Source organism: Pygocentrus nattereri, chromosome 11 (genome assembly GCF_015220715.1).
Source record: "Pygocentrus nattereri isolate fPygNat1 chromosome 11, fPygNat1.pri, whole genome shotgun sequence".
Lineage (NCBI taxonomy): Eukaryota > Metazoa > Chordata > Actinopteri > Characiformes > Serrasalmidae > Pygocentrus > Pygocentrus nattereri.
The window spans coordinates 3,658,998-3,673,393 of NC_051221.1; the positions used below are offsets into that span (position 1 = coordinate 3,658,998).

Genomic DNA, 14,396 nt, shown 5'->3' on the forward strand with positions numbered 1-14,396 from the left:
CTTCTTCTCTCTTTCTACTCTTCATCTTTGGAGGACCTCAGTTAAACATCTAGCGCCCCCACCTGGACTGCAGGGGAGTCACACTAGAACCATTCATTTTCAATTCCACCCGTTTTCTGATCAACCCCGCCTCTTGTGCTACGATTGGCTGGAAGCACATATGACAGGTCCACTGATTGGCCAGTTGAGAGGCCGTGAGGAGATTCAGAGGCTTCACAGCAGTTAGAAACAGAAGCAGAAGATCTGACAGGAGGGTCCACTCAGCCCTTCTAATGCGTTGCTGTCACTGGGTAAACATGGTTTAACAGCTGAGCAGTGCCTGTTTCTAAATGCATGTGATGGTTTCCTAATGGGATCTAAAGGTGACCTACAGGAAACTAGTGGTCTCTTTTGGAAAACATTAAGCCTACTCCTATTAGAATGCACAACCATTAGGGTTTAATCCTAATGGTGTCTAATGGCCCTTTTCCAGCAGTGATCTCATTATTTACAATTTCTGTCTTATGTGATCTTAATTTAGTACTCCTTCCAAAGCATATTAATGTCCCTCTTCTGGCTTTATAGCAACATAAAAGATGTAAATGATAAGACGTCTGTAGGACCTCTGTTAATATTTGACAACATTTGGGTTAAGGGACATCCCACGCCGTGCACTTGTAGGTAGAAGCCAAACTAATTCAGAAATAATTCATTAATTCTTATAACAGTGTCAAATTGCCAATGTCAAGTGGATGAGGGCACGTAAGAACATAGCTTCTCAATGTCCATTATGTCCATTAAGAGAACAAACCACAGGTCTCAGAGACATTACAGTAAAAGAAATACATTCCTAAGTGACCTATATTCCAGATTATTCAACATTAAAATATACACACTTGATTATGTAATTATGGACCCTTGGGACCCTTGTTTAGATTTTTATGGGACATAGGACGAATGAATGGGATGTAGGGAAAAGGAGATCTTTGACGTCTATGTCCACACTACAGTCCAGAGGGTGGCAGTAATGCACCTTACAGGTAAGGTATTAATGTGTAAAGAAGAAGAGCTGTGACCAGCAGCAGTCCACAGTGTTATTAGGTTCAGAAACAGGAGCTTCTCTGCTGAAGGTAAAGAGCCGTTTTTACACAGTGTCTTTAACTCACATTTACAGGAACAGGTGGAGCATGTTCTCTTTCTGAAATGAATAACGTGTGAAATATGTGAGATGTGCGAGCTAAGGGCCCAGACACCCTGAGCTGGTGAGGAAGAACTGGCATCAGCTAAAGTTGATGGATGATCATTATTTATCTATTTATCTATCTAACCAAAAAATGTGCAAAGATATAAAGATTTAGCTGACACTTGATGTGCATGTAGTAAAAGGAATAAGTGTAAGGCAGAAGCTGGCAGTAGTCTGTAAACTGTCAAGCTGTGACATTAAAGTAAAAAAAAAAGAAAGAAATGTCTTGCAAGCTTCAAATATCCAAGTTTTGACTAAATGTAGTGGTAGATCAGCACATGTTTGAAATTCTGACAATAGAGGTGGGGGTGGGGGTACTTTTGCTAGATGAGTTTGTCCGCTGCTGAATATGGAAATTTTCTACAACTTGGTAGTTTTCACTGCAATGAATGCATCAGCTAGTCTAATGGAGAATGTGTTGTAGATGGTTCTATATAGAACCTTTTTTAATAGGTTGTGTATAGCACCAGAAAGGATTCTGCAATTGTTACAATATGAGCTTGTAACAATGTAAGAACCCTTTTTGGTAGATGAGTAAAGGTCTTTTGGAGTGTTGATTTTCTCTGCATATCACACCATTTGCTGCAGGTTATGCTTGGTCTGCCAAACCAGATGGAGATTTAGGATGTGATGATGGATTGTGGGTCTTCTTATAGTTAGTTTTTTTGCAGTCTGCCCCCCTGCCTGTGCTCACGGTCAAGCAAGAGCAAGATTCTACAAAAAAAGCAACTTTCCCATGATAGTCAAAATTGGAAGGAATTTTGCCTGTATCAACTGTAACACATCATTTTTTTCTGCATGTATAGGAAAAAGAATCAGGAAAAAATTGACTGAGAGCTCCCAAATCTCACCAACAAGCCTCTCAATAGATTTACAAGGCATTTTTCTCCAGTAAGATTATGGAGAGTGTCTGTGGGAATCTTTGTCCGTTTATCCAGAAGAGCATTTGTGAGGTCAGACAGTGATGTTGCACGAGAGGGTCTGGCTCACAATCTCCATTCTAGTTCATCTCAAAGGTGTGTGATGGGGTTGAGGTCAGGACTCTGTGAGGGCCAGTCAAGTTCTTCGACACCAAACTCATCCAGCCATGACTTTATGGAGCTGTTTTGTGCACTGGGGCTCTTAAGGTTCTTCCCCAAACTGATCCCTCAATGATTGAAGCGTACAACTGTCCAGAATGTCTTGGTGCTGAAGCATTAAGGTTTCCGTTCACTGGAACTAAGCGTTCTAGGCCAGTCCCTGAAAAACAGCCCCATATCATTATCCCTCCTCCACCAAACTTTACAGCTGGCACAGTGCAGTCAGGCAGGTACCGTTTTCTTGGCATTCGCCAAGAGAACAGTCAGAGATCAGAGAAGCTGATTTGTCACTCCACAGACAACATTTCCACTTCTCCAAGTCCAGTGGTGCCACTTGGCATTGTGCGTTTTGATTTTAGGCTTGTGTGTAGCTGCTTGACCATGGAAGCCCATTTCTTGAAACACCTAACTCAGTTTTACTGCTGATGTTGCTTCCATAGGTAATTTGGAACTCTTTAGTGATAGGCACTATGTGCTTTGGCAGCACTCGGCAGCCCTGTTCTGTGAGTCTGCATGGTGTACTGCTTTGTGACTGAGCTGTTGTTGCTCCTTGATGCTTCCATTTCGAATAATAGCACTTACAGTTGTCTGGGGCAGATCTAGCAGGACAGACATTTCACAAACTGACTTGTAGCAGAGGGGACATCCTATGACAGTGCCATGTTTAAAGTCACTGAGCTCATCACTTCAACCCTCTACTGCCAGTGTTTGTCTGTCGAGACTGCAATGTTGATTAATGGCTATGTGCTTAATTTTGATAACCTGTTAGAAATGGGTTTGGCTGAAACACCTGAAGTGAATAATTATGAGGGTGTCCCAATGCTTTTGTCCATAGAGTGTAGCTGTTATTGCTTCAGGAATAATTAGTTAGTCATTAGTCATTTTGCTACCTAACTATGTCCAGCCTGGGAGCACCACAGTATCACCACAAGAGCTGCTTTTTCCTGGGGCAAAGATGGTAACAAGAAGAAAAGAGTCCTGAGATTTTAACCCATGACCTTGTTACCGGCTAACTTTTCCTGCCATCAGGTTCAGCTTTATGATTCAGGTATCCTAAACTGATATGGAACAGATAATCGGATAACATGTTATTACAACTAACCATTGTTTTTGAGTGTAGTACATCTTGTAAACATTGACAGTGACCACTTTAATTCCTGACCAAACTTTGTGTTTGTCATTATTTTGTCATTTTTGATGTTTTTCCCTTTCAGAAAGGATTGACCTCCTGTTGCAAGTCTTCCTCTGCTCTTCTTACACAGTCCTAATTTACTTTCACAGACACAACAAGTAACACCACCAGAAGGAATATGTCACGGTAACTAATGTGAGAATATGGTGTCCACAAGCTCCAGCACTCAGAAAACTACCCACAGTAACACATCCTGTAGACGATCCCAAACAAATACTGGCAAAGAGAGAACTCACCTCTGCTCAGATTGTGGAAAGAGTTTTGTTGACAGACATACTCTCCAAATTCACCAGCGCATTCACACAGGAGAGAAACCGTATCACTGCTCAGAGTGTGGGAAGAGCTTTAGAGAGAGTGGTACCCTCAGATCACACCAGCGCATTCACACAGGGGAAAAACCGCATCACTGCTCAGAGTGTGGGAAAAGCTTTACTAGACAGATTTACCTCCAAACACACCAGCGCATTCACACAGGAGAGAAACCCTATCGGTGCTCAGACTGTGGACAGTGTTTTACTAGACAGATTTATCTCCAGCTACACCAGCGCATCCACACAGGAGAGAAACCATACCACTGTTCGGACTGTGGGAAGAGCTTCACTAGACAGAGTAATCTCCAACAACACCAGCGCACTCACACAGGACAGAAACCATACTACTGCTCAGAGTGTGGGAAGAGCTTTAATCAACATATTTCTCTGCTGCAGCACCAGCGCATTCACACAGGAGAGAAACCGTATCACTGCTCGGAATGTGGGAAGAGCTTTACTAGACAGAGTAATCTCCAAGTACATCAGCGCATCCACACAGGAGAGAAACCCTATCAATGCCCAGAGTGTGGACAGAGTTTTACTAGACAGAGTCATCTCCAGACACACCAGCGCATTCACACAGGAGAGAAACCGTATCACTGCTCAGAGTGTGGACAGAGTTTTAATCAACAGATTTCTCTGCAACAGCACCGGCGCACTCACACAGGAGAGAAACCCTATCAATGCTCAGAGTGTGGAAAGAGTTTTACCAGACAGATTAATCTCCAAACACACCGGCGCATCCACACAGGTGAGAAACTAGCACTGCTTAGACCAGGGGTGTCCAATCTTATCCGCAAAGGGCTGGGGAGGCTGCAGGTGTTCATTCCAACCAAGCAGGAGTGCACATGGTCAGTCGTTTGAAGTCTGACCAACTGATTAAAGAAGTGGAATCAGGTGAACTCCTGCTTGTTCGGAATGAACACCTGCAGCTACACCGGCTCTTTGCAGGTAACACTGGACACCCCTGGCTTAGACTGTGGGAAGAGCATCAGGCATTCAGATTCCTTTCGAACGTCCCTCTTTTCAACTATATATACAAACTGTTACAAGTACACACAGGCAGTACTTGTGTTTTCATACCTTTATACCTTTCACCAGGGCGTTCAGTACATAACAGAATTTGTCTTTAAAAAGATAAAAGCTGAGCTGCTGCTGATAGAAGGCACGTATAACGCTGTTGCCATATAGTCTAGCCTCATTTCGTAATTGAAAAAATGTGGTTTACTTTACAGTGAACTCTTTAAAGTAAAAACAGACACAGTGCACAATTCTAAAGCCAATAAATAAACCATCTACCAAACAAACGATAAATGTTAAACAGTGCTGTTAACTAGGAGAGTGGCACTGGTTAACGTTCACTAGCAAACCAACAGCTCTGTCCACCACAAAACATGCTCAGTTCTGGCTTACGAAAGCAGGGACACAGGTTTAGATGATTAAAACTAAAGATTCAAATCTGAGAGTTAAGTCTAACAGCTTTCGAAATCCAGAGTGGAAAATTAAACCTGTTCTGTGGTGTTGTGATCTGTGAGTGCTGCCAATGTTCGCATTAACGTTAGGTTAGCGAGCAGGCTAAAGAGACAGGACCACCCACTACAGAAGAGGTTTGATTCTGAAAATTGGAGCTCCTGTTGACACAAATTGACAGTAAACCAAAATCGAATGTGTTTTGTGGCATGTGCCGTTACCGAGCTGCTATCATGCTTCCAGGGTTTTCCTGGCCCTGATTTTGCCCCCTCTTTCTGTCAGGGCTATTGGTGAGCTCCTACAGCACCCATTAGTGAGCCCTCTAAATACAATATCATCATACCACCCAACCCCAAGTGTAAATATTCAGCTACACCAATAAACCATAACACTGCATAACATTATCCATCTCATCACTGTACATCTACAGTCTGTAACTGTAGAACTACATATATGGTAAGTGGAGATGACAAAATGGATAGTGAGTGTAGGAGCGACAACAGTTTAACCTTATGGCAGAATATACAGATTTTAATATACAGATTTATTCTTTTAAACTGACTTAAGAAATTCAAGAAAAAAACATGATGGGATATCCACCGACAAATAATAAACGTGGTCTTTTAAACAAAAATGGATTCCAGTTGAATAGAACTTTTATTGTTTATTTATAAGTGATTATCTCTGGTATGTCACCCTGATTGATAATTGGGAATAGTCAGTTTAGACTGGCAAAGTGATAAATATTTATAATATGTATGTTTTTTTTTCTCTGCCCAGCAGAAAGTAGAGAGCTGAAAACCGAAGAGGCCTGGTCGACCTGTTAATACCTCTGTGAAAAAAGTGTTCTCAAAAAACATCCAAGCCTTCTTCTAGGCCAGCAGTCTCAATGTCATGGAAAGGTGAAGCGTCATCTTCTGAGGAACAAACAGCACCACGACCAACTCTCCAATGAAAAGGCAAAAGGGGCCGTGTTTGAAACATCCATCTGAACTTACGTAGCGGTAAGTTAAGCTGTTCTTATTAAAATATTACTCATTCAAAGAAAACAGCCCAGATACATCCATCAGTTTTCGTTGTTGAGGCAGAACATTATGTGTGGTTTATCCTAAATATACAACCACAGTCTTGGAGATTATAGCCAACAGATCCCATGGCTTACATTTAGAGGTCTGCCTTACTCTCAAATGAATTTTAGTTATGGCTGCCAATGCACTAAATAAGCTGTTAGCTGTTCAAAACTTGCCTATCACAATGTTAAACAAGACCTTGAAGGAACTAAGAGTTTCACGCAAGAAGATAAATAAAATATTGAAAAAGTAAAATACCTAAATGCATTCCTGAATTGATCTTGAATGCTGTTTTTTTGAAAACGATGCCGTACTTTGCAAGTGTCAGAGATTATTTATTTAATTTCTACTCAGTACGTTCTACAAAACCATTTGGTACAAGCTATTAATTCTTCAACAGAAAATTACACAGAAGCCGCAACAGCTAAATATAGTATACTTTTTTTTTTTTTTAGGATTTAGTGTGTTCTCTTTTTACCTTTTAAGAAGAAGCAGTCATGCTCATTATACAGGGTTGGGGAAGTCCGTTCTTATTTCTTGCACTGTTTGGATTTCAAAAAGTTGGTACAGGGGCAACAATAGACTGGTAATGTTGTGAAATGCTAGAAAAAAATATGATGGAACATCTCGCAATTAATTAGATAAAGCACGATTGGGTATAAAAAGAGCATCCCAGAGAGGCGGAGTCTTTCAGAAGTAAAGATCACCACTCTGTGAAAGACTGCACCATCAAATAGAGCAACAATTCAAAAATAACTTTTCATAACATAAAACAAGAAAAGCAAAGAGCTTCTGCTTTTCATCGTCTACGGTGCAGAACATCATTAAAGACTCAGAGAATCTGGAGAAATCTCTGTCTGTGAGGGACGAGGCTGAAAACCAGTATCTGCTGGCCGTGATCTTTGGGCCCTCAGGCAGCACGGCATTAAAAACAGACATGATTCTGTAGTGGAAATCACTGCATGGGCTCAGAAACACTTCTGAAAACCACTGTCTGTGAACACAGTTCATCACTGCATCCACAAATTCAAGCAAAACTCCACCATGCAAGGAAAAAAATAAACAGGATCAAGAAACGCTGCCACCTTCTCTGGGCCTCTGCTCATTTTAAGTGGAGTGAGGTGAACTGCAAAACTGAGGCAATGCAGGACAGTGGTAAACATGCCCCTGTCCCAATGATTTTTGTTTTTTTTTTAAGTTTGCTGGCATCAAATTCAAAGCAGTTATAACATTTTCAAAAACCAATACAATTTCTCAGTGTCAACATTTGGTATGTTGTCATTGTACTTTGTTTACTGAAGTATGGTGTTTAAATGATTCGCACATTGCATTCTAATTTTATTCACGTTTTGCCTTGACCATAACTCCATACAGTACCTTTAGGATAAACTTAAATGCCAACTGCGAGCCAGGCTTTGTCATCCAAGCACCTGAACTCATTAGTGCAAAATCTAGAGTCCTTCCTATCAGTAGAGGTCAGCTCATGTAATGTTCATAATACCAAACTGATACGGTCAAAACTTCTGCATTCTGGACTTACTGACACTCTTACTGGAAATCTTACTTAGTTAGCCTGGTTGGCTGGTACATACAATTTGTGTGTCATCGGTATATCCATCCATCCATCCATTCATCCATCATCTTCCGCTTCTCTGGGGTTCGGTTCGCGGGGGCAGCATCCTAAGCAATGAAGCCCAGACCTCCCTTTCCCCAGCCACTTCCACTAGCTCCCTGGGAGGGATTCCGAGGCGCTCCCAGGCCAGCTGGGCGATATAGTCACGCCAGAGTGTCCTGGGTCTTCCCCGGAGTCTCCTCCCCGGTGGACTTGCCTGTGACACCTCCCAAGGGACCCACCACCGATGGGAGGGGCAGTAGTAGGGGTGCGGTGCATTGTGGATCGGGCAGTGTCCGAAGGCGTGGGCCTTGGCGTTCTGATCCTCGGTTGCTGAAACTGGCTTTTGGAACATTATCGGTATATCCATATTTTACAAATAAAAATACTCAATGACAGCATACATAATGAGAATAGCAGTAGTCCTAGAACAGAATGTTGTGGAATCTTGATGTTTAAATCTTAATGCTACAATATGCAGTGGCATTCTAGAGAATTATGCACCTCCAACTTCACGGAAGAGTTTAAGAAGGCACAGTATGGCGAGTTTGGTGTAGAAGTACCTGACTGGTCTGTGCTGAACTTAACCATGTCTGTGTTTGAGATAAACTGGAACACTGTATGTGAGCCAGGCTTTATCATCCAACAGCAGTATGTGATATCACTAAAGCTTTCATGGTTGAATAGAAGGGAATGTCAAATCAAGTTTATTTGTAGCGCTTATTACAACAGACATTGTCACAAAGCAGCTTCACAAAGTTCTAGTAAAGACAGAGTTTTAACATGAATGTAAAATCCCCCGGTGAGCAAGCCAGGGGAGCCAGTGGCAAGGAGAACCTCCCTCAGAGCTGAGGAAGAAACCTTCGGAGGAACCAGGGCTCACCAGGGGGACTACCTACAGAGTTATTATACTACTAATATCAGTAGTATTAGTAGTAGTAATAGCTGGGAGTCCATGAAAACATCAATGTAGGGTGGGCATATAGTCCAAGGCAGGTGGGCAGTAGCTGGGGCGTGGGCAGCTGGTCTGAGGCAGGTAGCAGGAGAGCTCTCTCAAGAGTGGAAGCTGTTACTTCAGCAAAACGGGGAAAATCCATAAAAATGTCCATTTTGGAATGAGATGTTCGGCAAGCACATACAGTTATAATGTTTGGGTGTTCACACACTTTTGACCATGATGTGTATTTCAGTTTAAGTGAAACTAGCACATCCAAACAAACTAGCACATCCACCTACTTATTACGTCATGGCAGTTAAAAGGTAAGGGCAGTCCCATAACTGGGTGCAACTGATTTTCACGTGGTCAGGTGAAGGATGAGGACGCATATCAATCAATCAATCAATCAATCAACCAATCAACCAACCAACCTACCTTTATTTTGATTCGGAAGTACATTGAGGGCAACCCTCATTTTCAGTGTAGCCGAGCATTTACAAAAAACAGGGATTGACATGACAAAGAAAATAATAACTATATTTAATCATTTTAAATTAAAAGAAAATGTAAAATAACAGCAAATAAAGGAAAATAAAACTTGGTTTAAATGATAAGAGATTAAGATCAAAAGAAGATAAGAGATTAATAAGCTAATAATACAATAATACAAATGAAAAAGTAATGATCCAAAACTATTAAAAATTAAAATGAGAGAAAATAAATAAATAAATAAGAAAGAAATAAAGAACTAAGAGAAGAACTAAAAGAAAAAATAAAAGTTAAGAATAAATAAGATTAAGTAAAACAGGTACATTTATATACACTTGCTCGATTTTTACACTTAAAATCTGAAAGCTGCTGTGTATTTGGACAATTTTAGACACTTTTGTCTTCTGTTTTTTACAGATGTTTGCCGTGTGGCATGTCAGCCTACATCTTAGCGTGACCTCTTCACTTCATCACATTGGTCCTCACAAACTGCAGGTTGTGAGTGCTAAGCACCTCCTCAGAAGCCTCCGCCTGTCTGTTTTACACTGCGTAAAAAGTATGCAGACGAGATCTTGTGCACAGATTCCTGAAGATCTTACACGCACACTTTGGCACGGTTATAAAATCTGTTGATAGGCCTGATATTTTTTTTTTTAGATTTGAGTTTTATTCCAGTGCTGTAGAGGTGTTTTGTAGAATTGGGTATACTACTATTTTTAAAGGATACCCAACCTGTGTGCCCATGCCCCGTGAACACACTCCTCCAGTCTTACCTTGTATGTCCTCATACATGAAAGGTCTGAACTCTATATTCCTCCAGACAGCAGTACAGATCTGGCATCTTCTGTTTTCCTTGAAGACTCTAATCTGTTTATTTCAGTGAAGAAAAGACAAAAAGACTTCTGAAGGCTACAAAGTGCCACATAGGAAGCACAGTTGGAAATGAAACATTCAGCATCATCTAGTGAATACATCGTGTTGGCCATCAGTTGGCTATTTGACTGTTGCTGAGGTAACAGAAGATTAGCTTTAGTGGAGTTTGGATGCCGACAAGATCACATTGGTCCACAGCATTCCACGTACTCCGTGTAATGTTTGCTTTGAAGATCATCATACGTAAACATAGTTTACCTCATTGTGCAGTTATTTATGTATTACAGATGTAAATGCTCAGCAGTGAGAAATTCGTCCTTTTTTATTCAATGTGATCACTCATATTGATCAACTTTATCCACTTTTAATCAGTACTAATAACTGTTCGGTGCAACTTTCCAAGTTACTAGACGTTGACTAGTAGTACTGTTCTGAGTACTCCGAGTTCTGGAACTCAGTCTTTCGATTAATCACGGTTGTTAGTAGATGGTTGATTCCTGTTCATTTCATGAATGCTTGCTTCCTGGTCTGTTTATACCCTTCATATTGCTGCATTCTGCTGTACATTTTTTTTCCTGGATCATGTAAACATCAAGTTTGTTAATAAATCTCTCATCATGCGCATCCTATCTCTGAGTTGTCCTTACAGTCACTTTGTTGTTGAATCATGGAGTTATTTAAATATTTATCTTGGTGAGCTGACTCCAAAAAATGTTCTATATAAAATAGTGCTTAGGGTTATTTATGGGACTTGTGTGGTCATTTGTAGATGATTAATAACCTCTTAACAGCGTATAAGTAACTGAGGTAAATATCATGATGTTCTGTTGATACGTTGCTTACATTTAGCAGATGTGTTGTTGATATGTTACATGTAAAAAAGTATTTAATTAGAGACTGCGTGTTGATTTGAAATGAAAAAAAATACCACAAGCGCGGTGAAATACCACTTTGTGAGTTCAAAGCATGCCTTCAACATATGGTGAGAGAATGAGTGAGAGGGGAGAGAAGAAGAGAAGTGCTGGGCAGCTTCAGCTTGGAGCTAGAAGGGCAGTGGTAGGACTGAGGAGCAGAAAGGAGATGGGGTGATGGTGGGACTTGTAAAATCCTTTTATGGCAAACAAAAGGCAGATATGGAAATTTATAGTAGACTAGAAGGAGGAGTCCCAGCCATGGTCCCCCAAGATTTTAGCTATTTTGCAAAATAGCAAGGCTGCTTCTACTTGAAGCTAAACACTGCTTTACAATGAGCTCTTGCAGGACAAGAACTTTTGGACCATTGTTTCTCATCTCCTGAGAGCATGCCTTTCGTGGCACGGGTAGCATCTTCACCACGTAAAACAGCTAGAGCAATCTGAGGTCAAAGACTGGATACTTAAGGTCCACGCGACAGCCGTTGGAGGCCGAAGGGGCAAGACTGAACATCCAAAGGCTTGAGAAGAAATGGCATGGCATTGGATGTGTAGGGAGTTATGGAGCTAGCAGAGGGATTGACCATCCAGGGGCTTGTTCAGATGAAACAAGACTGGTAAAATATGAAATGTGATGTGTAGCTGACAGGGGTGAAGTTAAGTGAAGGGCAGAGTTGCAAGATAACACCACGACATGTAGGCATTATCATATGGTTTGCATGCCAGTGTGAGCTCGTAGTGGTTTAGCAATGGCATGCTTTGTTTGCTTTTGATGGAGTGGAGACAAAGTGGAATACTTTAGCCCCAGCTAAGCAATTTGTCCTACAGAATGCACTGTAGGACAGATTATACGATACTGGTGGGCACAGATCAGTCAGAGGTGCAGCACAAGACCACAGCCTCCTGTGAGGAGTCTTGGAAAGGAGATCGTGCTTGGAATTCAAATGAATACTAGCCAGGGCGGATGCAATGATGAAAAAGGGTCCCAGTTGGACGCTGAGTAAACTGTCCGGTGGAAGAAGCAGGCAGCCAACCCAGGAGAATTCAGGAGTAAAGAGTGTGGTCTGTGGTGGAGCGGCTCGTTGCAGTACTGAGTGCCGAGTATGGAAACTTCGTCACAGTAAACAGAGATAGAAATGGGAAATTATGGGACATTAGATTGGAAGAAGGCATGGTCTCAGGCAAGGTCCTAACCACAAATTTCAACTTTCCATAAGTCCATTCTGTTACTCGCTGATCCATACGAGTAACAGACGTACAACAGGACGTTTCTATTCATCAACCTTAGAAGAACAGTGACACTCTTACTCTGACTACATCTGAATAAAGTTCTGGAATGACTACTGAGTGCCATTCCTTGTATGATCCTAATAGGTAGAGATTTGTTTGGGTTTTAGAGAATAATATACACTCACCGGCCACTTTATTAGGTACTGTTCAGTTGCTTGTTAACACAAATAGCTAATCAGCCAATCACACGGCCACAACTCACTGCATTCAAACATGTAGAGGTGGTCAAGACGACTTGCTGAAGTACAGACCGAGCATCAGAACGGGGAAGAAAGGGGATTTAAGGGACTTTGAATGTGGTGTGGTTGTTGGTGCCAGACGGGCTGGTCTGAGTATTTCAGAAACTGCTGATCTGCTGGGATTTTCACACTCAACCATCTCTAGGGTTTACAGAGAACGGTCCGAGAAAGAGGAAATATCCAGTGAGCGGTCAGTTGTGTGGACGAAAACGCCTTGTTGATGTGAGAGGTCAGAGGAGAATGGGCAGACTGGGTCCAGATGATAGAAAGGCAGCAGGAACTCAAATAACCAACCAGAATCTCTGAGGAATGTTTCCAACACCTTGTTGAAAGTGTGCCACGAAGAATTAAGGCAGTTCTGAAGGGAAAAGGGGGTCCAACCTTTCACTAGTACCTAATAAAGTGGCCAGAGAGTGTAGATGTAAGTTAATGACTTGAAAGAGATCAAATATGTCTTCGGTAGATTTATTCAAAGAACGCATCATATAGAAACAGGTTTTGGAATGCTGAAGACATATATTTAATCAAATTACAATGTTACATGCTTCAAAAATACTCAATAAAATTAAAAAGAAAGAAAATGGTTTTAAAAGCATACCATAGCTTAATATCCTATGGAGCAAAAAAACTTGCCTTCACTGTCTTTCCCAAAATGACAGCCAGACTTGTGAGAGGGCAGAATGAACAGCACATTCAAGAGACAATCAATCTAAGCTCAACTTTCAGGAGATCACCAAGGTGGTTGTGTTGAACATCTCCCTTATACAGAAAAATTACAGAAATTTCACGTTACTTTGTACAGACTAGCTTTAACAATAACAAATGTTTTGTTTTAAGTAGATCATTCAATTAAATTGACACTGAGACCACAATCAATTACAAAAAAATCTACCGTAAACAATATAATCAAAGTGAAAGAGGGCCTTCTGAGCGGCCTACACCTTTTTTTTTTGGGATATGCGAGAGCTCTCCAAGTTGGAAGCCCGCCATTCCAGCCATCCACCTCGTTTGAGTGAGTAAGTGGAATGGACCATGTAAAATCTAAAATCAAATGGAAGAACAAGCTGCTGAAATATCACTCCAGAACTTGTTAAACAGCACTGCTAAGGATCTAGAACACCATCAAACCACAGTCAGAGCCATCATCTATATTTCAGAACCATAGGAACATTGGTGAGTCTTCTCAGGAGTGGCCAGCCTGCTAAGTTTCCCTAAAACCTTTTGGGATGATGTCCTGCGAACACATCAGTCTGAAGTGTAACTTGCTGGACAACACAGGTCCCTTTTTATCTGCCATAAAACAAGTTCTGTATTTCACTATCATCAACATCAAACAAACATTCAAATGTGGTGGGTGCGATGGGAAGATGTGTAGATGTTCTGCTGTCCGCTACTGGAGAGAGGTCTCCAACACTTGTACCCAGTCACCTGCTATGAGTGACATTTCTCCTTCTCTTTCCTGTCACCACCAGAAGAAGACAAAGTTAAAGTGAAGAGAACATGGCAGGCTTAGATTCATGCACCACTCAGCAAACATGTCATGTAAAAGACAAAAGAAAGAAACTCGACAATATCTTCAGAAATTGTTAAATGCCACACCATTAAACAAAACACAAAGTTCAGCAGTACTGGTTCTATAAATGTAACTGACCCTGGCATCAAAAAGGAAGTATCAAATCGAGGAAAGGCTTTTGGAGTGAG

The 14,396-nt window shown here is 41.3% G+C and overlaps 2 protein-coding genes across 5 annotated transcripts in view; one reads left to right on the forward strand and one right to left on the reverse strand.

Annotated features, from left to right (window-relative positions):
* LOC108413543 (zinc finger protein 208-like) overlaps nt 1-14,396 on the reverse strand; it is a 39,377-nt gene that overhangs the window by 18,193 nt on the left and 6,788 nt on the right. The gene's annotated exons all lie outside the window — the stretch shown is intronic.
* On the forward strand, nt 1,029-10,884 carry LOC108413546 (gastrula zinc finger protein XlCGF7.1-like). Of its 4 annotated transcripts, none has more exons than XM_017686123.2 (4): nt 1,029-1,109; nt 3,583-4,555; nt 6,055-6,278; nt 9,800-10,884. In XM_017686123.2, exons 2-3 carry the CDS (start codon nt 3,637-3,639, stop codon nt 6,099-6,101), a joined length of 966 nt encoding a protein of 321 aa, XP_017541612.1. In that variant the 5' UTR covers nt 1,029-1,109; nt 3,583-3,636; the 3' UTR covers nt 6,102-6,278; nt 9,800-10,884. The 4 variants fall into 4 exon arrangements, with proteins under 4 accessions (XP_017541612.1, XP_017541611.1, XP_017541614.1 ...); XM_017686122.2 differs by having other exon boundaries at nt 1,039-1,109; nt 3,516-4,555; XM_017686125.2 differs by having other exon boundaries at nt 1,039-1,109; nt 3,516-4,555; nt 6,058-6,278.

Coding starts and splice junctions, on each gene's coding strand:
- LOC108413546 (XM_017686123.2), top strand. CDS start 3,637: ATGGTGTCCACAAGCTCCAGCACTCAGAAAACTACCCACAGTAACACA. Junction 4,556..6,054: donor ACACCGGCGCATCCACACAG/GTGAGAAACTAG, acceptor TTCTCTGCCCAG/CAGAAAGTAGAGAGCTGAAA.